Consider the following 19,657-nt stretch of genomic DNA (forward strand, 5'->3'; position numbering starts at 1 on the left):
GTACAATAACCGACTCGGATCATCATCAAAATTAACATGTACGTGCCGTCTCTGTGATTTTTTTTTCATCGTTTATCCTAGCTCCGTATTTAATAATTTTACAGTTTTAAATCGAAAACCATCGATTTCAAAGTCGACAAAAGCTGGATAAACGGGAATGATGTGCCTTTCTTTAGAATTCGATCTGATTTGCGTTCAAGCCCGTAATTTTACTCTTTGATTAACTCTTTGATGGTCACAGAGACGCGGCTACCTTCATCATTTTGTGTCCATTCTATAACGCAATGTTTGGAGAACGATTTCGGCTTGCTTCTTTATTCGTTGATCTAATTGGACGTGATATTGGCTTCACTAAATCCATTGAAAACATCTAGATCGCTATTTTTACAACGGAAAAAGATGAAACGCTGAGGATCGCGGAGATGTTGTAAGACGTTGTTCGGCTTCACCTGACAAAACCATCGGTTCGAATTTTTTCTCGTGTATTTAGGTGTGGTTGAATAACGAAGGAATTGTTGAAAAGCAATGTGTACTAATTACATTAAAAGATGCAAGATCCTTTCGCGTTTATTATGCCCCGTGCTCTTAATAAACTTCTACTCCCAGTTTTTTTTTTCCTTCCCTGTTTCTTCAATCGCGTTAGGGCTTAGTATAATATCAGAGACATGGACCAAAAAATTTTCTTTATATTTTTAGAATTAAATTCACACAATTATTATCATTTTATTCTAATTTTGGGTTATGCGTTAAATTTGGCTACACGTGTGTTTAATTATAAATATAAAAAAATATCTAGTATAAAATGTTGACTTAGCAAATATTTTTGTTGTGTGATTACCTAATACTGATTAATGGGTTTTTGAAATTTTTACATAAATAGATCGTCTTTTTAAAAAGAAATACAATTATGAAATGAACAAATTAGGTAAAAATACATCCAAATACATACAAGTTTTTGTATTTAGAAAATTTGATATTCACTTTACCAATAATCTCAATTTAAGATAACTATGGAATTAACAAAAGTTGAGCATAGATATTTTTTCAAAGCAATTTTTTTTATTAGGCATTTTACAACAATTTTTTCACAAAATTATCTCAAAATAGGTATGGTGCAAACTTTGCCGAGGGCGTTGCATTACTATAAGGACTAAGAACTATAAGAACCACAATGTTGGTTAAATGAGATAAAATGTACATTTTTTGGGGTATATTAAACATCTGGTTTCACATTAAAAAAAAAATATATTTTGTACCGAGCTATGGGGGTTTTTCGAAATCTCAAAAACTATAATTTTTACAAAAAATTCGTAAGGAACATTTGAGATAGCCATAGTGGCCCATGGCAATTTGGACACTCCGTATAATGAGGCTCAACTTTCGTTTAGCTGAGATCAGTTATGGAAAACACATTTATATATTTAGTATTTTGAAGCCTTGATTAACAGAAAATAAGTTTATCTGTGGAGATACTTTTTAATAATTTGGATTAGTTTGGTTAGGTTTCATTGGTTTTGATATCTTTTTGCATTTTTGTACTCTAGTCACCGCAAAATTAACTGAATATCAATATATTTTATTCGAGATGTAACTGCAGAAATTATCAGTCATCTTAATTGTTTATGAAATGTCGGAAGTTAAAATTTTTTAATGTTGAAATAGCTACTGGCTTTTCCAAGAATGACTAAAATTATGAAAATTGTACACAAATATTTGAGTAAAAAGCAATTGTCAAAGACTCATTTTTGTTGAACACTCTGTCTAGTTTTTTGCTGTTTTATAAAAAAAAAATTATAATAAAATTGGAGCGTTCAATTCTTTTCAAAAAATTCAAGACCAAAAATTTAGATGACATTTAAGCAAAGTTATATGCATATAAAAAAAATAGGTGTTTGTAAATCGCACCATATTTTTGGGTTGCCCTGTATATGGTTTATATCATGTAAAGTAACTATTTTTTTTAAATTTAAGACCTTTGTACAATATAACTCATTTCTAGTTTTTCCAGATTAAAAGTTTCAATTAAAAAACCTCATGTCCCTCTGTTCCCATAACGTCGTTCGACTGTGCGGCAGTAGAAAAAGTACCTAAATTGAATGATTTAATGTCAATTCTAATTTATATCGACCTACCGTGCAAAGTCTGTTGATCAACATACATATTTTCGTATAAAATTTATAAAAGTCATCGAAAAGAAAGTGGATAAAGAATGAGGGATTCAAAAGTTCTCCGTTGGAACAGTTTAAAATTCTCGATTTAGAGTCTATGTTTGAAATCGAATCGGAATGCAAGGAAATTTGGAATACTTAATTTTGTATGTGCCAATATCCCTGCTGCAAAATTAATTGATTAACCCCTTATTTATGTTATCGGGTGCTTATCAATTTTGTTATTATTCCTTCAACTTTGCGTAGTGTTATTTCCCCGTTTGTTATTCCAAAACCCGTCGTTTTCGTAGGTAAATGACCAACAGTGACACAATTTCATTACGAAATATTTTATTAAAAGCTCGCCCCAACTGCCAAGGCTCAGTATAACCTTTTCTCGTACGAAAACAAGCCGTGGACGTTGCCCTCCTGCTGCGCCGAATGAGATCGTAATTCGAATCGTAGTTCTTCGCGCTCCATCATCTCCCTAAGAAAAGTTTTGTTCAAACAATAAAGCAAAACCAATAGACATAAACATTATTCAATTGTATGCACCGGTAACGTATGGAACAAGATTGCTTTCGAAATCTCGTAGCTGTACGAAGCGTCTGCTCCGTATTATGCCCGAAATCGATGTGATTTTATTCTGCATGCACCCTGTATAAAGCGTCTTTCACGTCTCGCCGAAGTACCGGTAATTGCCGCGTGATATATTTTTCTCAAATATATCACGCACCCTGTATGATAGACGAAAACAAACTCTCGCCACAATTTACGATGCTGTTAAAATCAAATTGTCCCATCTTTTTCCTTTGTTGCCAGTAATTTACCCATAAAAATGCCGAAATAAGGGTTATATAGTTCTGCATCCTCCCACGTTTCCTAATATATGAATTTTTTCAATAAAATAAATGGTTTTCGAGAAAATCCTTGTTTGGTCATTTTGCTCAATTGGCCATATTTTATAATTTGCACTGCAATTTGTTTGTGCTGGGTTATTCATTATATTTTGACACCCAGATATTATCTAGTATCTTATGCAAGTGTCAGAAAAAAACAAACGACGATAGCAAGCTGTCAAAATAAGAGCAATATCATTTTTAAACAGTTGAATGCCCTATATAAAAATAGTAGATCTTTTTTTATTGGCATTTCATTTAGCCGTTTTTGAGATATTTCAGTTTAAAAATAATTATTCGATTTTTGGACAATAGCCATATTGTTTAAAAATGGTCAAGTCTTCCTTGATAGCAACCATATTATCTATGTTTGGCATTGTTTTAACAATGTTCTATTTTTTACAACTAATCAAAACTTAAGATTTGCAAATTTGAGGACCGAAATAGTGTCACGGAAAACCAGGACAATGAAAAGAAATTTTGATGAAGACCTCAATATATTACTTGACTTTCAAGGTAAATTGTTATTATTATATTACGACACTTGAGTTCTACTTTCTTCCTTTTTTGTGGAGATACTTAAAAAATAAAGTTTATTATAATATGCCTGAAAGTTTACAAGTGATAAGAAAAAGACTTAATGTCATTTTACTAGATCTAAACAAAGAAAACCCTAATTTTATCACCTCGTGTGTTAATAGAAAAGTTAAAGGAAATATAGTCCGATGTATAGAAAATAATGGAGGTTATGTGGAAAATGTTTAGCATTAATTATTGATATTTTTATTCGAATAATATAATTTTATTATTTGGCGTTTTTCTTCCTCAGTATAACCCATTTGAAATATCTTAAGTTATTTAACTTCCGCTGCAGATCTTTAGATTTGATTAGTTGTCAAAAGTAGAATATTGTCAATTTCAATCATAGATCATATGGTTACTATCAAGGCAGAATTAATCATTTTTGAACAATGTGGCTATTGTCCAGAAAACGAATGATAATTATTTTTACACTGAAATATCTCAAAAACGGTTATATATAATGTCAATAAATCAGGAAAAAAATATCTACGATTTAAGCTAGTAATATATAGGGCATTCCATTAAAAAAAAATGATGTTTTGATTTTGGCAGCTTGCGATCGTTGTTTGTTTTTTCTGACATTTGCATAAGATAATAGAACAAAGGTCTTCAAACTTTTGTATTTACACTTTTCTTTCTATCTTTCAAAATTAACCCTGTAGGGGTCGAAATATAATGAATAACATAGTTCTGAAAGCCATTTTTTTTAAATACTGTGGACTTCTACCTTTCTGCCCAACCTGAAGTCGATTTAAGATACCTGTTACATTTTTTAATATAGCACGAAATACCTCGAACAATAGATGAACATCTTAAATTCAAAAGTTTTAGCTATCTATACGAACTATATTGTCATGTAAAAAAAAATGACAATTTAAACAAAATCTTTTAGTTGTCAATTTTCATTGAAAGGGGAACACATTTTTCAGTTTTTCGCGAATACACGGCGCACTCTACACATTTTTGAAAGAGTCAAGAATAAAATTTGTGAAGCCTAATCTTGTACATCTTCCTCTTCAAGAATTTTTTCGATCACATAAGCGGTTTTTTCATTATTTCCCTGCAAACGCGATTTTTAATTTTTTTAAATTTTACTCCTTAAATTCTATGTGTATTCAGTACTCCTGCATATCGAAACTCCCGGCCTTTGTACTATAGTTGTACAGAAGGATCTTGAGGGATAGTGACATGACAATTGTTTCGACAACACCGTGTCTTTATCAAATGTAATATTTACAAACTACCTGCTACTATATATACCGAAAAATGACCATAAAAGCTTAATTAATGTTGTTGTGAGAATTTCAGTTCAATAAAGGAGAGGTATTTAAATCTAATTGATTGTTAAGCAATACATTTGAATGTCTCATTTTGTTAATCCTCATGGCTTCCAATAAATTTAATTTTCTACTTTTTGTGGCTGTATGTAAAATATCAAAATTGTCGTCAAAAATGTGTTTTTCTGTGTTTAAGTGTGTAGCATAATTAAAATCTAGTCTATTGTTTTTAAACGCTCTTTTATGGCCAATATAAATTTTTAGTACAAGATCCACATTTCAACCTGTAGACACCTGTTTTTTGAGATTTTGGACATTTCGTTTTATTGTTTTTTAACTATTCTCCTAATATGTTGTTAGTTCTGAAAGCTATTTTTAAACCACATTTTGACAAATGTTTTGAAACTTTTTCACTAGGTTCTCCTATGTATGTAATTGTTTTAAATTGTTCGTGTTCTGTATTAGGTTTCGGATAAATAGAGTTTACTGTTGTCTGTATTTGTTTTTTATTTATAATTTTATCTATAATAGACGGATTGTAGCCGTTGTTCAGTGCAATTTGTTTAATGATATTAAGTTCTCTGTTGTAACTTTCTGTTGAAAGTGACGTATTGAGAAGTGTGTGTATAAAAGAGTTAAAGGCAGCCATTTTGTGTGTATAAGGGTGATTTGAACTGTTATGTATGACCATGTGTGAAAGTTTATGATATATCGAAAAATCTAATTTGTTTTGCGCTTTCGTAATAGTTAAGTCTAAAAAAATAATAGAGTTATCATGTTCAATCTCGATAGTGAATTTTGAACCATTGTAATTGTTAATGTAATTTAAAAAAGAACTCAATTGTCTGTCCGTTCCAACAAAGCAAGCAAAGACATCATCCACGTATCTATACCACCAAAAAAACTTTTACTTAAAGGATGTTCTAGTATGACATTTTCCAAATTATCCATAAAAATCTCGGCTAACAAAGGACTCAGTGGGTTTCCCATAATCAAACCTTCTTTAGAGATATAAATCTGTCCATTAAATTCAAAATAATTTTGGTCTAAAGATAATATTAAACAATCTAATAAATCTTGTTTCACCAATGGGTTAACCTGTTTCCAAGTTAGGGTGAAATCTACTAAATCTATCACATCTATAGGTGAATACTGGGGAATAAGTTTTGTACATCAAAAGACAATAGTGTGGCGTTAGAAGGGATTTTGATATCTTTAATTTTGTTGATTAATTGAAAAGAATTTTTGATTGCAAATTTTGGTTTAAAATCTGCGCGGAACTTTAAAATATTTGCTAATTTTGTAAAGAGTTTAACTGCTGGAGCTGTTACATAAGCCACGACTGGTCTAATAGGCATATCTTGTTTATGTAGGTAGTTTTTAAATATTACATTTGATAAAGAGACGGTGTTGTCGAAACAATTGTCATGCCAAAATATATAATTTCGTGAAAATCTGAAATTTTAGTTCTTATTTATTTTAAGCTTGAATTTCCTGGGTCACATAGTAAGGAACAAAGGCAGTGAAAATAGGAAAGAGCCTCTGGACGAAGAAGGATTTTCTGACTTGCCAACCTTAGAGCCTGGAAATACACAAACTCACTTGAGTTGTTTCAAAGATCTCGCTCCGATATCTTGAAGTCCGTGTTTAATCCCCGTTATCAAATACGGAATGTAATTCATAACGGAGCCTTTGTCCGCGATACTTCCGCTGACACCTTGAGCCACCTTCAACTGATCAGATTCACTAAAAATGGAAACAAATGAAAAGCGCACTGTCAGTTCACCATACAACCTTACTTGTGGAAGTATCTGCTCATGGCCGACCCTTTGTTGTCTGCCCTTGTCATTGCTTCAATGCTGCCCATACCTCTGTATTTCTTCAATCGCACTCCGTCCGCGTAGAAGTACTCTCCCGGTGCTTCCGTGGTTCCGGCCAGCATCGAACCCATCATGACTTAAAACAACTTTACTGAACACTCGCCTGGTTTTCCTGCACATCAAATACCTGCGGACGCTCCCAACGACAACGCCTTGATGATGTGACCGATCGAGGATATTCCACCGTCTGCTATCACTGGCACTCCGTGTTTGGCAGCGTATTCAGCTACTTTATATACTGCTGTCACTTGGGCCCTACCCACTGCCATAACCTCTTGTGTAATGCATATACTCCCGCTACCCATTCCGACCCTTAAACCGTCGGCGCCAGCGTCTATCAAGTTTTTGGCTTGCTTCTTGGTGACCACTGAAAATGTGAATTTGCTCTTGCAAACTGTAAAATGAAACTGGGATAACACAGTATTTTTTCAAGGGAACTTCCATAGGCGACTGTAATACTATTTACAAATTATAGTTAAATAAGAACCCATTTTTTAAAAATAATAAATAATACAGAAAGTATCACAAAATTTAGCAAATCATTCAACTTTAACCCTTAGACATGGAAAGTAATATTCAAATAGATACTTGCATACTATGTCTGATCTTTTACAAGCAAAAGCTTTTTAAAGTTTAAAATGAAAATAGCATACAAGGAAAAAAAACTAAAACAAAAACAAACAACAAATCCCGCTCTGTCCAGAGTCGCTTGCCACACATAATCATTCCGGCACTACTTTCTATATCTTCCATTTGTCTGGAAAGGCTATATCTAATAGACATGCACTGACAATATTAGTCAGAACACGGAGAATTCTAGAACAGCTCAAAAGGACAATATTTCATTTTCATTGAAAACGTTTTTCAAAGAACATGCCTATTGTCGAAAATAACTTTTGGAACATGATCCGCACTTTAACCTATTGACTCCCGATTTTCGGTTTTATTCAACCTTCTGTTTGATGTTTTGATACTTTCTTACTGGGTCCCTCTATGTATGAAACGATGTTAAATGAGAGCAATCGACTTAAATTAAATTGACTTGTAAAATATATGTGCGGCTATTTTTGCCACGTGCCTTTTGAAAAAATGACACGAATTAACAAAGACAATTCCAAATTCTACGCGGAATAGATATAAGGATATGTTAAAAACCTAAAAAAAGGTTGAACACATCTCTAAGAATTAACTATTAGCAAAGTATTATTTTTGTAGTGACTCTAAATAAATTTATCATCATCGAAGGATGCAACTCTGTTTTCCAGAGAATAGATTTTTTAAAATTCCAAATTTTGTGTACAAGTATGAAAATGGCTGGATCTAGATTTTTGCAATAGTGAGTGTTTTCTAAATGAATGTCAATAATTAAGGTAGTGATTTTTGGGTCCATTTTAAAAAGAGAACTTCATATGAACACGTGTCCTAAGCGTCTTAACTTTTGAGATACAGTGTGGTAAAGTTTTCACTTTAGATACTACATGTGCTATATAACAAAAGACATTATTTAGTGTAACACAATTTTTTAAAAATACGCCAGTGGCGGGCGTATGAAATTTCAACTGTCTATTTTGGTACGCCACTGATTTCCGTTGAAATAAAAATTATTCTTACAATTTCCAGTCATTTCTAAAGAAATTTAATTTCTTGATTATTTTATGATCATAACAGTATTGCAAATATCATTATTCTTTTATGGAAATCCGTGGCGTGGCACTGACTGTCTATGAACAAATAATACTTGGGTTAATTAGGCCGCCACTGCACTGGTTAAATCGAGAACTTTTTTTGTGAAAATAAAATGAAATAAAATATCTATATACACTTCAGGCTCTTTTCATATGACTGCACACTCTTGTTAATTATTAAATCGCAGGAAGCTCTTGTACGATCCTTCAGCCCTTTTACAGTGAACTGGGGTGCGATAAACCAGACTTTTAAGATGCCCCCATAGAAAAAAGGGCAAACTATTTAAATCTGGGGATCTAGGGGGCCACGGTTAAGGTCCGCCGCTACCTACCCATGTGGCATGTGGAACTTAAATGAATGAGTGATTGGAAAAAGGGTAACATTCCAAAACTATGGCATATTAAAGTGAGATAGCCAATATATTAAGATTTGTATTTTCTTTCTGCTGAGCGCAAAAACGATAAAATCGCCGGCTCCCTTCATATAATAATTTTGTTGTTGAGCGGAAAAAAGATAATATTCCTGGAATGTTATCGGTCTTCGAAGCAATTTGATTTACGCGCCCTGTTGACAACCGTTAGCGTCTTGACCGGATTATTATAGTTTTGATTATCTATAATTTGAAGTTTGAGAGTTTAGTGAGTAGAAGGTGAGTTCCTATTTAGTGATGGTTAAATAGAAATATTAAAGTTGTATTTCTGTATTGTACAAATGTCAGATTCATCGGATTCAGAGGGAGAACGAGAGGGAAAAGGCGAAAGTTGAACAAAAAATATCATTGAACTGAGGTGGCTTTTACTTGATGAAAATCCATTTAGCAAAGTAAATAAGAACTAAAAGCTCACATTTTCACGAAATTATATATTATGACATGACAATTGTCTTTATAAAGATGATGATATGTCAAGCTCCGTGGAACTGAAACTTCACCATTTGACATGAGAGGAAGGCATGCAAATCGTGCAAATAAACTCGATGGTGCAATTGTTGCCAAAAGTGATGACCATATCAAATCATTTCCAAAAAAAGTGTCTCATTATTCTTCTAAGTTAATTACCTACTTAGATGCAAGTTTGAACATCATTAAGATGTATGAACTCTTCACTAATAAAAACCCTGATTTGAGAACTCACGTCAAGTATGAATATTATTTGAGACATTTTCAGGAAAACTACGGATACCGGTTTGGTAGGCCTCAAGTCGACGTTTGCTTGACTTGTGAAGACTTGAATGCAAAAATAAAGTCGACTACTCTTAATGAAACAGCAAAGAGGTGCGCAGTTGCAGAGCTTACGACTCATAAAAGACGAGCATCCAAATTTTACAAAAAAATTTCAAGAAATCAAGGAAACCTGTAAAGAGAGGAATGACGTTGGAGCCACAGTGTTTGATTATATACAAAATCTTCCCCTTCCATTGATGCCAGTTCAGGAAATGTTCTATCTGCGAAAACTTTGGTATTATGTTTTTAACGTTCACAGCTTTGGCAACGATGTATCGGTCTTCTATACTCATACAGAGGGAGTTGCTCGGCGAGGCCCTAATGCAGTCAGTACGTCCATTTTGGACTTTATCACCCAACATATTCCTGAAGAAGTCAGAACCCTTCAATGTTTTTAGTGATGCGTGCGCTGGGCAAAACCTCAACCATACTCTAACCAGGTTGTTTACTGCTCTGACCATGAATGGCAGATTTGAAGTTATCCATCAATATTTTCCTATTCGAGGCCATAGTTTTTTGCATCGCGATAGAAACTTTTCTGTTATCAAGCGCTCTTTAAGAAAGTTTGACCGAATTTACTCTCCGGAACAATACAACGATATCATTACGTCTTCCAAGAAGAAAATTCCCAAGTTTCAAGTAAAACGGCTAACAAGTACCGACATACCTAATTTCAAAGGATGGTGGCCTCAATAGTTTAAAAAGACTGCCAAAGATATTGAAAAAAAAACAGTCTTTTACCATAAGCAAATACAGGCATTTAACATATACGCAAGCAATGAGAGGCTATATCAGAGCATGTGAATTCATTGACGACTTCACCCATGGTCTTTTCAATATGAAGAAACAAGACAAAGTGGATCTTCCCATTTCAAAAGCATACAATGGGAAAGTTCCTATCAACTATAAGAAGCTGGAAGATATTTCCAAAATAGTTCATTACATACCCGAAGACTACAGGACCTTCTATAATGAAATTGTGACCAATCCTACTACAAATAGAGAAACCAGTGACCCAGAAGACTAAGAAGCATATAAATAATATTTCTTACAATTTTTGTTGCTTAAATAAATCAAAGTTCTTCATTAACGCCCTCATTTGTTTTTTTTTAACTAACTTTTTGAAATTTGAGTGGAAAAAAGATAAAATTTTTGTACATTCAAATGCCAATATCCAATTACCAAATAGGTGTAAATCGTTCAAAATTTGGCATCAAATGTACTTTGTCAATGTGTACAATTGGTCAATGATAACCATTAACCGTTTCCCAGAAACAGGCCTCACTGGAATGTTATGCTTCTTCCGATTACCCATTCAAATATTCTCTTACTGCAACAATAAAGTGAGCAGCCGCGCCGGCAGGCACGGACCACATTCTGTTCCTAATTTAATATGGTACTTCTTCTAGGAATATTGGCAAATCCTCTTCTAAAAATCGGCGATAATTGTGGCCATTTAGCCTTTCTGGTAGAAAAAAGGGTAATTTCCAACAATTCCATCCCAAACATTTATCGAAAACTGTTCTTGATGTTTAAATTCTACAACTGTATGGGGGTTTTAATCGGCCCAAATATGGCTATTGTGGAAATTTCTGATTGCATTTCTGGAAAAGTTAGCTTCATATGTTAATGGTACTTCTAGGTCAAACAAGGGAAAATGCGCAATTTGGTCCAAAAACCATTGACAAAAAACAACACGTAATAGAAAATCTCTGGGACTGGGACTCATTGTAAATGATATGGGTACAATAGAAAATCATGCAAAGTTTTCGAAACCAAGACGTGCTAGATATTCAGATTAGTTCCAGTTTTTGTAGTACTAAGTTCAGGACATTATCAATAGCATTTAAAACTGCTTCTTCGATTTCTGGAGTTTTACAGTTCGATGGGCTCCTATCTGGTATGACTCTATTAGGAAAGCGCTCTTGAGATAATCGTCTAGCTTCCGGCGCACTGTGATCAACCAAACCATACATAAAATGAATACCTGCCAACTCCTATTTTAAAATATCAATGCTCAGATATTTTAAACTCCAAATGAATAAGATGCGAGGAAATGATCTCAAACAACTGTCAAGCAACCGCCTTGACAACAGAATTAATAATTCTTATAGACTACTACAATGATAAGAAATAATTAAAAAAAATCAAGAAATTAAGTTTATTTAGAAATGATTGGAGATTGTAAGAATAATTTGTATTTTAAGAGGCATACTGGTGTATTTAAAAAAAAATGTGGTCCACTAAATAAAGCCCCTAGATATATAGCATATGTGTGCCAAATTTCTTTAAAATATCTAAAGAGCTATTAAAAATATTTAAAAAATATATATTTATATTTGAAAACTTTAGCAGCCTGTATCTCAAAAATTAAGACGGTTAGGGCATATGTTCATATGAAGTTTTCTTTTTAAAATGTACCCAAAAATCGTCCCCTTACTTATTGACATTAAAATAGAAAATACCCTGTATAACAAATAATAAATGTACTCTAATATTTGTTCTCAGGTATTCATTATTTAATAAATTTGAATGATTTGGACCACCGTGACTTACCGTTGCCGGCAATGACATCCAACTGCGGATAAGTGCGCTTAATGAACTTGATCATATCCACTTGGTAAACGGAATTCCCTTGCGAGGAATCCAATACGATTACGTCCACGCCCGCCTGCACCAAAAGACCCAACCTATGCTTGTCTTCCTCCCTCGTGGAAATAGCAGCTCCGACGAGCAGCTGTTTATTGTCATCCTTTGCCGATAAGGGATAGTTTTTAGCCTTTTTCAAGTCGGTCCTCGCTATGAGCGCGTCCAAATTACCGCTAGCGCTCACGATCGGCAATTTACCTTTCTTGTTTTTCTGCAGGATGGCGTTCGCGTCGCTCAATTTAATCCCCGAAGGCGCGGTGACGAGATCCTCTAACTTGGTCATAATTTTATCTAACGTCAGCTCGCGAGACTTGTCCAAAAAATCGATATCCCTCGACGTGACCATACCCACAAGTTTTCCGCCCAATTTTCCGTTTTCGGTTATGGGAATTCCGCAGAAGCCGTACCTTTCTTTGATCTGCAACACGTCAGCGATGGTGTCGTTCGGGCTTAACACTATGGGATCCCTTATGAACCCGTGCTTGTACTTTTTGACTTTCTGCACCTCGCTAGCTTGGTACTCGGGCAAGCAGTTGTGATGGATGATTCCTATACCGCCGGAAAGCTGAAAGAAAGCTGCAATAAGCCCAACTTTTTTAAATAAGAATGCTGGGTGTATTCTAAGTGAATGTCAATAATTGGATCAATTAAAAAAAAACTTCACATGAACATATATCTAAAAATGTCTGTAATTCCACTTTAAAAAAATTTGGCAAATATGTATTACGTATCAAGCGACATTATTTAGTGTACTACATTTTTTTTAAATACACCAGTGGCGGGCGTACCGAATTTCACCTGCCTATTTTGGCATATTTAAATTCAGTTCCGAACATTGTTATTTTAAAAAAGAATGATCGAGTTGACCAATGAGGAGTTGGCAGATTGGCATTTTATGTATGGTCTCATCAAGAACAGTTTTCTGTAAATGTTTGAGATGGAATTGTTGGAAACTACTTAATTTTACTCCTCACTTGCGTGTTAATTTTTGTCAATGGGTTTTGGATAAAATTGCTCATTATCCCTTGTTTGACCAAGAAATACTATTTAGAGATGAAGTTAACTTCTCCAGACATGCGATCAGAAATTTTCACAATAGCCATATCTGGGCTGATGAAAACTGCCATGCAGAATTTAAATGTCGAGAACAGTTTCCAGTAAATTTTTGAGATGGAATTGTTGGAACATACTTAATTCGACATTTTTCCGGTCAGAAAGGTTAAATGGCCGTAATTATCGCCGGTGTTTACTGCATATTACTTTTGCCATATGCAGCCAATGATGCAGCTTACAAAAACTGCAATAAGTTTTTTGTGGGTTCAGTTTTAGACTCGTTTCTTATAAAATCGGAAAATTTGTGATCTGTCAGCAGAAAAAGGTGATTTCGAGGAAAATAGATTTTTAAAAAGTTCCCATCTAATAATTTTTATTTGATGATTTACTACCACAGTAACACTGACATTAATTAATTAATTAATTAGCATCAAGTTCTCATCAACATATTTTGAGACGTACTGATTGCACAAATGATTTCGATCTACTTCTGTATCATAAATATAATTACCGTATTATTTAATAAATAATAATCTAGTGAGTTTAAGTCGGGTGATAGAGCCGGCGGACTTATTTGCAAACTTTTCATCTAACCAGTTTCTTACACCTTGTTGAAAGCGTATCTCCAAGCGAGTAATATTCTCTAACAATTGGGCCCGATCATTTGTAAGGAAATTTAAGTAAGCATTAGCAATTAATTAATCTGTTTTATCTCTTGATAATGTTACCTCGTCAAACCATTTTATTTTCCAAAATATTTTGATGGTTCAGATTTTAAATTCCGTACTTTTTATTAAAATATACTTGCAAATTTATATTAATTTGTTACTGAAAGTATAGAAAGTACCTGTAAAATCGGAAGAGAAAAAGAACAACACATTTTTGTAAAATTTCTAGCAGATGATTTTTGTACATTTGTTTTAATGCATTTAAATTTAAGTCAGTGAATCGCGTTGAATGTAAGCGATCTCTGAAACAAGGAAACTTGATATATGTTGAAATGTAGATAACGGCAAGCATGTCTACCAAGTTAAAAATTAATTTATTTTATTATTATTTATTTATAACAATCTTATCAATTCTGTTTCTGTGTGTACTTTTTCATTTTTGATGAATAAATAAGATGGGCATCCTCAATAGTGTATTTTGCAAATCCAGTTTTTTCCTCGTAACTGAACATGTTTTTCAATTTTATAAGAAAACATCTAAGTTAACCCACAAAAAGGTTATTGTAGTTTTTGATACCTATACCCCTTAATACTTACGCCCCCGACCAACAAATTTCGCATTCATATATCGCGAATCAGATTCGGCATGCCAAAATTTTCATTATATTTCTTTTCATTTATTAGCATGTTACGAACATAGAAAATGTATACAATCAGTCATGGCAATGAAATATAACATGGAATAACAATTTTACAACGTAATATACATATAAGACATAAAGCGCTCTGCGGGCATCTGGACAAACATTAAAACTGAACGAAGATTGTCACACAAAGTTATCAGCGAAAGCGGGAAGTCGTGGAGGTGCAATCATCTGAATATATATTGTTATTGATTTGAAAAAAGATAAAGTCCTTCAAGCTGTTTGCTTTATTAAAAAGTCTTTGACCAAGTTTTTGAATTTGTTTATTGGGAGTTGTTTTATCTCGGCCTTAAGTTTATGAAAAAATGGGCGCTGTGGTTATTTGAACCCAGTATACTCGCATAAGTATATTAGTATTGTACGACCAAAAATATAGTGCATATATTGCTTTGACGTTTTAAGTATTTTACAGTACCTTAACCGCAGACCTTCGCAGCACCGTGGTGAAACCCATCCCAACAGGTGTTTATTTTATTAACATCAGGGGATATGTATCGTTCTTAAGAGTTTAATCTAAATTGCAATATGTTGGTATATATTACAGAGGTATTTAATTGTGATCCTTCCAGTGAGTACGTATTTATGTACCCGATTCTCGAGGTTTGAACCTGCGAGGCTGTTTTCATTGGATAATTCACTGTAGTCACTGTACTCCATTTATCTTAGAGAAAAGTTTGAAAATAACCATTTCTGTCTTGTGTGCCTGTCGATTACCGACATTCTTCTTCTTGTATTTTGGTGTCTTTTATATAGTTCCTTCGATTTGTAAACAACAACAGCCTTTTTCAAGACTTAGATTATTTTCGCGGTTCGATAGCACAACAAAACGGACATGACATCTTGAGATTACCCCCGTATCATTGCTCATTTAACCCGATTGAGATGATTTGGTCTGAGTTGAAATCATATAAGCAGAAATAACACTGCATCAAAATTTAGTGACAGTACCATAAACGTAATTTGGAAAGAGGTATCTAAAGTATCACTACAAAGCTGGTGTAACTGTAGGTGACGACAGTAGCGATAGTTACGATTTTTTAAGTGACTGATACTTTATAGTTTATATTTAATATTTTTTATATTAATAATGGTACATACAGAAATGTAATAAAATAGATAGTAATAAATTGTTACTTTGTACTAATTTTTTTATGCATATATTTCAAGAATTACTCGACGAAAAAGGTTGAAAACATACTTATATTCCGCTTGTTAGTGTAGGTGGATAAATTCCTAAGACGGTCCTGGAATTGCTGCGAGTAAGGGTCTGCCCGGCAGAGTGTTCTATAAGGGGATGCGGTTTTGGGGTAATAAACAGTAGGCAAAGTTAGTCACGGTGTCGGTTATAAAAACACAATATTTCTGGTCATGGTATATATTTGAAGCTCCGAAAATTTAGATCTAACATATGAGGTTTGTGATTTATTCTAGTTAACCTACGTTGTAGGTCAAAGACTCGTGCTGCACCGGTAACCTGGCCTCAGTTTATCAGATCATAAAGCAAGCAAGTTACTAAAACTCAAATTTTTTTTCTACCTATTTCAATCAAAATGAACTAATGTCAGTTACGGGGTAATTTGGATAGTTCTGGCTAGTTTAGGAATCGTAAAAATGTGATAAAGATAAATTATAACAATTATTTTGGTGTTAAATATCATTTGGGCATCCTACATAAAAATTTGCGTTTTATTTGGTATTATTGGTCAGAGTTTTAAAATTTAAAATAACAATTGGTGATTGGACTTACTGCCAGCGCTACAGCCATGTCAGATTCGGTTACGGTATCCATCGGAGATGATGCTAGCGGAGCGTTCAGGCATATCCTTTTGGTTAGTCTGCACTTTAATTCCTAAAATGGCGTCGAAGTAACGTTGAGTCTTGTTTCCTTTTTTCAACACTTACCACTTCTTGAGGGACGAAATCGATGTAACCCGGTAGAATAATCAGATCGCTACAAAAAATCGTAACATCAACGGTATCGCCAAAAATTCAGTAGTTAATAATGTACCTGTATGTAATCCCATTTCCCGAATCCACCAGTTCTTTTGCCGACAGACCATCGATCAGATTTTCGGCAAAATCGTTTCCGTTTGCGAAAGCCATCTAACGATTTCAAACACGACACGCTACCGAATTATATCGCAAACAACTGGTTATCTAGAAGCAACGACGGTATGAAGTCGTATTTAAATCAATCTCTTATCGATAAACTACCAGTGCGCAGCAGTTACTGACACATCTCGCAATATCGATCACATTCGTGATCGCGAATTACCAAACCAAATTTAATAAACAACAATGGGAAATATTTGTTCAATAAATTAGCGTCAATCCTTTGAATAAACAGCGGTTGCATGTGTAAATACAGACTGCGTTCTTTAGCAACAATTAACTACACGGGCAACAATTGTTGAATGAAAAAATTGTCCAATAACAACCTTCCTTGTAGGGGCCAGCCTGACATTTTGCATACACTTTGTGATTTATAACTTTTTTTATTTCCATCCGATTTTTATGATTTTTTCACCAATTAGTAAACCCATTTACTTTAATTGTTTTTTTGCTATTTTAGTAAATTAAAATATTTTCTGTAGTGGCTTTAAAACATCCCGTATATTTTGCACAATATAGGCTTTTGTGTTATATATATATATATATATATATATATATATATATATATATATATATATATATATATATATATATATATATATATATATATATATATATATATATATATATATATATATATATATATATATATATATATTCACGTATTGATTCACGGATGCAAAAATGTGATGACACTATATCATCCGAAGTGTTCGAAGTCTTTCGGAGCGCGAGCATTGAAGATGCCAAGTGAGATTTTGGCGAAACGTCTGCAGGATTCCAGTCGGAGTTCAACAAGCGAACGGATGATATCCCGGAATATAGTGTCATCATATATATATATATATATATATATATATATATATATATATATATATATATATATATATATATATATATATATATATATATATATATATATATATATATATATATATATATATATATATATATATATATATATATATATATATATATATATATATATATATATATATATATATATATATATGCCAACGTATTTGAGATGATCCCATCCCGCTACTTCTCGGTATATTTTCCCTCTTCCCGTTGTACATAAAGTAAACATTTTTCAGGCAGTGTCTTGACAGATATATACGGCGGAAGATCTTCGTTTCCTTTTATAAGCAGGAGTGCCTCCTCTACTGGAATACTGGGGTAGAGAGATTTCATATCGAAGCTTGCCATAATGTCGTCCTTGTCCATCTTGAGAGAACCTAAAATCTGCGTGAAAGGTTCTCAGTTTTTAACATAGGAATCTGCCTTTTCTATTATGGGCTGTAGTGCATTTGCCAGATGTTTATACCATTGGAGCAATATTAGGAAACCCAAAACGAACAATTACTTTGGAAAACCAGGGAGTATACAGTATACAGGGAGTAACATGCGGATCGTGCAGCCTGACGTACATGGGACAGACCAATAGAAGGATTTCAGCCAGGCTCGAGGAACATGGTCTAGCCATAAGAAAGAAACAAACAACATACTTGCAAGCAAATAGCGAATATTTATGATTTTAGGAACAGGAATATACGAGAGGCCATCGACATAGAAACGTCCGGACACTTGAATACAAGAGACGATGCTCTGCATTTATCCAATACGTCGAGAACGATAATTAAATGGCAGAGCGATACGCAGCAGCCAACGGGGACATAGCAACTACGATCGGGCAAAAATAACAACGAGACAATTCGGGGGGCGGAGCCGTCTCCCCTCCCGCACAAGCAACACCGCAGGGTATAAATATCGCACGCATTGCCGATGACCTCCCAGTGTTCGAAGAGTTTTCGGAGCGCGAAAGTTGAAAATGCCCAGTGAGATCGTGGCGAAACGTCTGCAGGATTCCATTCTGAGTTCAACAAACGAACGGATGATATATGTAGTGTCTATTATCCTATTATCCACTCCCATAGATCGTCTTCCTGTTTCATTTCTAACATAACAGTAGTCCATCTCCACAGCTAGTCTCTTTTGCTTAATTCCCAGGTATCTGAGCCATACTTAGTTATTGTTGTTACGAGGGTGTAGTGTAATATCTTTTTCTAATTTGTTTGATCCACAATAGAGAATTAAGCTGAGCAATCACCCTTCGTTAATTTCAAATTGTTGTCTATCTTCAGTAGATCTTTGTAGTGGTCGGCCCATTGTTGGATGTCTACAGGACTTAATCCTGCCGAGTCGTTATTCTCTTTCCTCGTGCTTTTTATAAGTTTCCAAGTTCTGGACTGCTATTTTTGTCCCAACGCCTGGTGAATACTTATTTCTTCCATCATGCTATTTTTTGAGCTTGATGCCTTCATTTATTGTGTTTAAAAAACTATTGGTTATCTTCAATCCTGTATATAAGCTTTTCACTATTTTCGTTAACCGTGTCTTCTCCATAGACTATAGGATCATTAAGTTCTACCATTTAAGTGTCCCAGCAGAATTACTTCGGTTTGATAACCCATTTGCTATATTTGCTATATATAAAAGCGGTTTGGCTACAGCCTTGGCCGTGAGACTTCTCTTTTGCATAGCTTCATCAATGCCTTCCAGCTTTTCCGTGGTCTGTCTCCTTTCCTTCTTTTTGGTGGCCTCCACTCATAAATTTTTTGGGTATTCTGTCTTCGCTCATTCGACTCATATGTCCAAACCACATTAGTTGTTATTCTTCAATAGTATCTAATAGTCTCTTTTCTTCGTACATTCTGTTCAAAATTTCGCCATTTTTGATTTGGCTATTAATGTGGTTTTACAGCACCGTTCCCAAGC

At 34.0% G+C, this 19,657-nt stretch overlaps 1 protein-coding gene across 2 annotated transcripts; it reads right to left on the bottom strand.

The window, feature by feature from the left end:
• Positions 1 to 660: 660 nt before the first annotated feature.
• On the bottom strand, positions 661 to 17,077 carry LOC132702611 (inosine-5'-monophosphate dehydrogenase-like). Of its 2 annotated transcripts, XM_060671372.1 has the most exons (9): positions 16,982 to 17,077; positions 16,776 to 16,924; positions 16,670 to 16,718; positions 16,515 to 16,616; positions 12,250 to 12,907; positions 6,913 to 7,152; positions 6,705 to 6,861; positions 6,508 to 6,651; positions 661 to 2,634 (listed from the first exon to the last, which is right to left on the bottom strand). In XM_060671372.1, the coding sequence occupies exons 2-9, from the start codon at positions 16,868 to 16,870 to the stop codon at positions 2,529 to 2,531; spliced, it is 1,551 nt and encodes a 516-aa protein (XP_060527355.1). In that variant the 5' UTR covers positions 16,871 to 16,924; positions 16,982 to 17,077; the 3' UTR covers positions 661 to 2,528. The 2 variants fall into 2 exon arrangements, with proteins under 2 accessions (XP_060527355.1, XP_060527354.1); XM_060671371.1 differs by having other exon boundaries at positions 16,776 to 17,016.
• Between the last annotated feature and the right edge of the window lie 2,580 nt (positions 17,078 to 19,657).

Source organism: Cylas formicarius, unplaced genomic scaffold (genome assembly GCF_029955315.1).
Source record: "Cylas formicarius isolate icCylForm1 unplaced genomic scaffold, icCylForm1.1 PGA_scaffold_5__7_contigs__length_24384050, whole genome shotgun sequence".
NCBI lineage: Eukaryota > Metazoa > Arthropoda > Insecta > Coleoptera > Brentidae > Cylas > Cylas formicarius.

Excerpts from the sequence above, each read along its gene's own strand:
- LOC132702611 (XM_060671372.1), bottom strand. The coding sequence starts at position 16,870 with ATGGCTTTCGCAAACGGAAACGATTTTGCCGAAAATCTGATCGATGGT. Across the intron at positions 16,719-16,775 it reads GGAAATGGGATTACATACAG|CGATCTGATTATTCTACCGG; the intron begins GTACATTATTAA and ends GATTTTTTGTAG. Across the intron at positions 12,908-16,514 it reads ACATGGCTGTAGCGCTGGCA|CTTTCCGGCGGTATAGGAAT; the intron begins GTAAGTCCAATC and ends GCTTTCTTTCAG.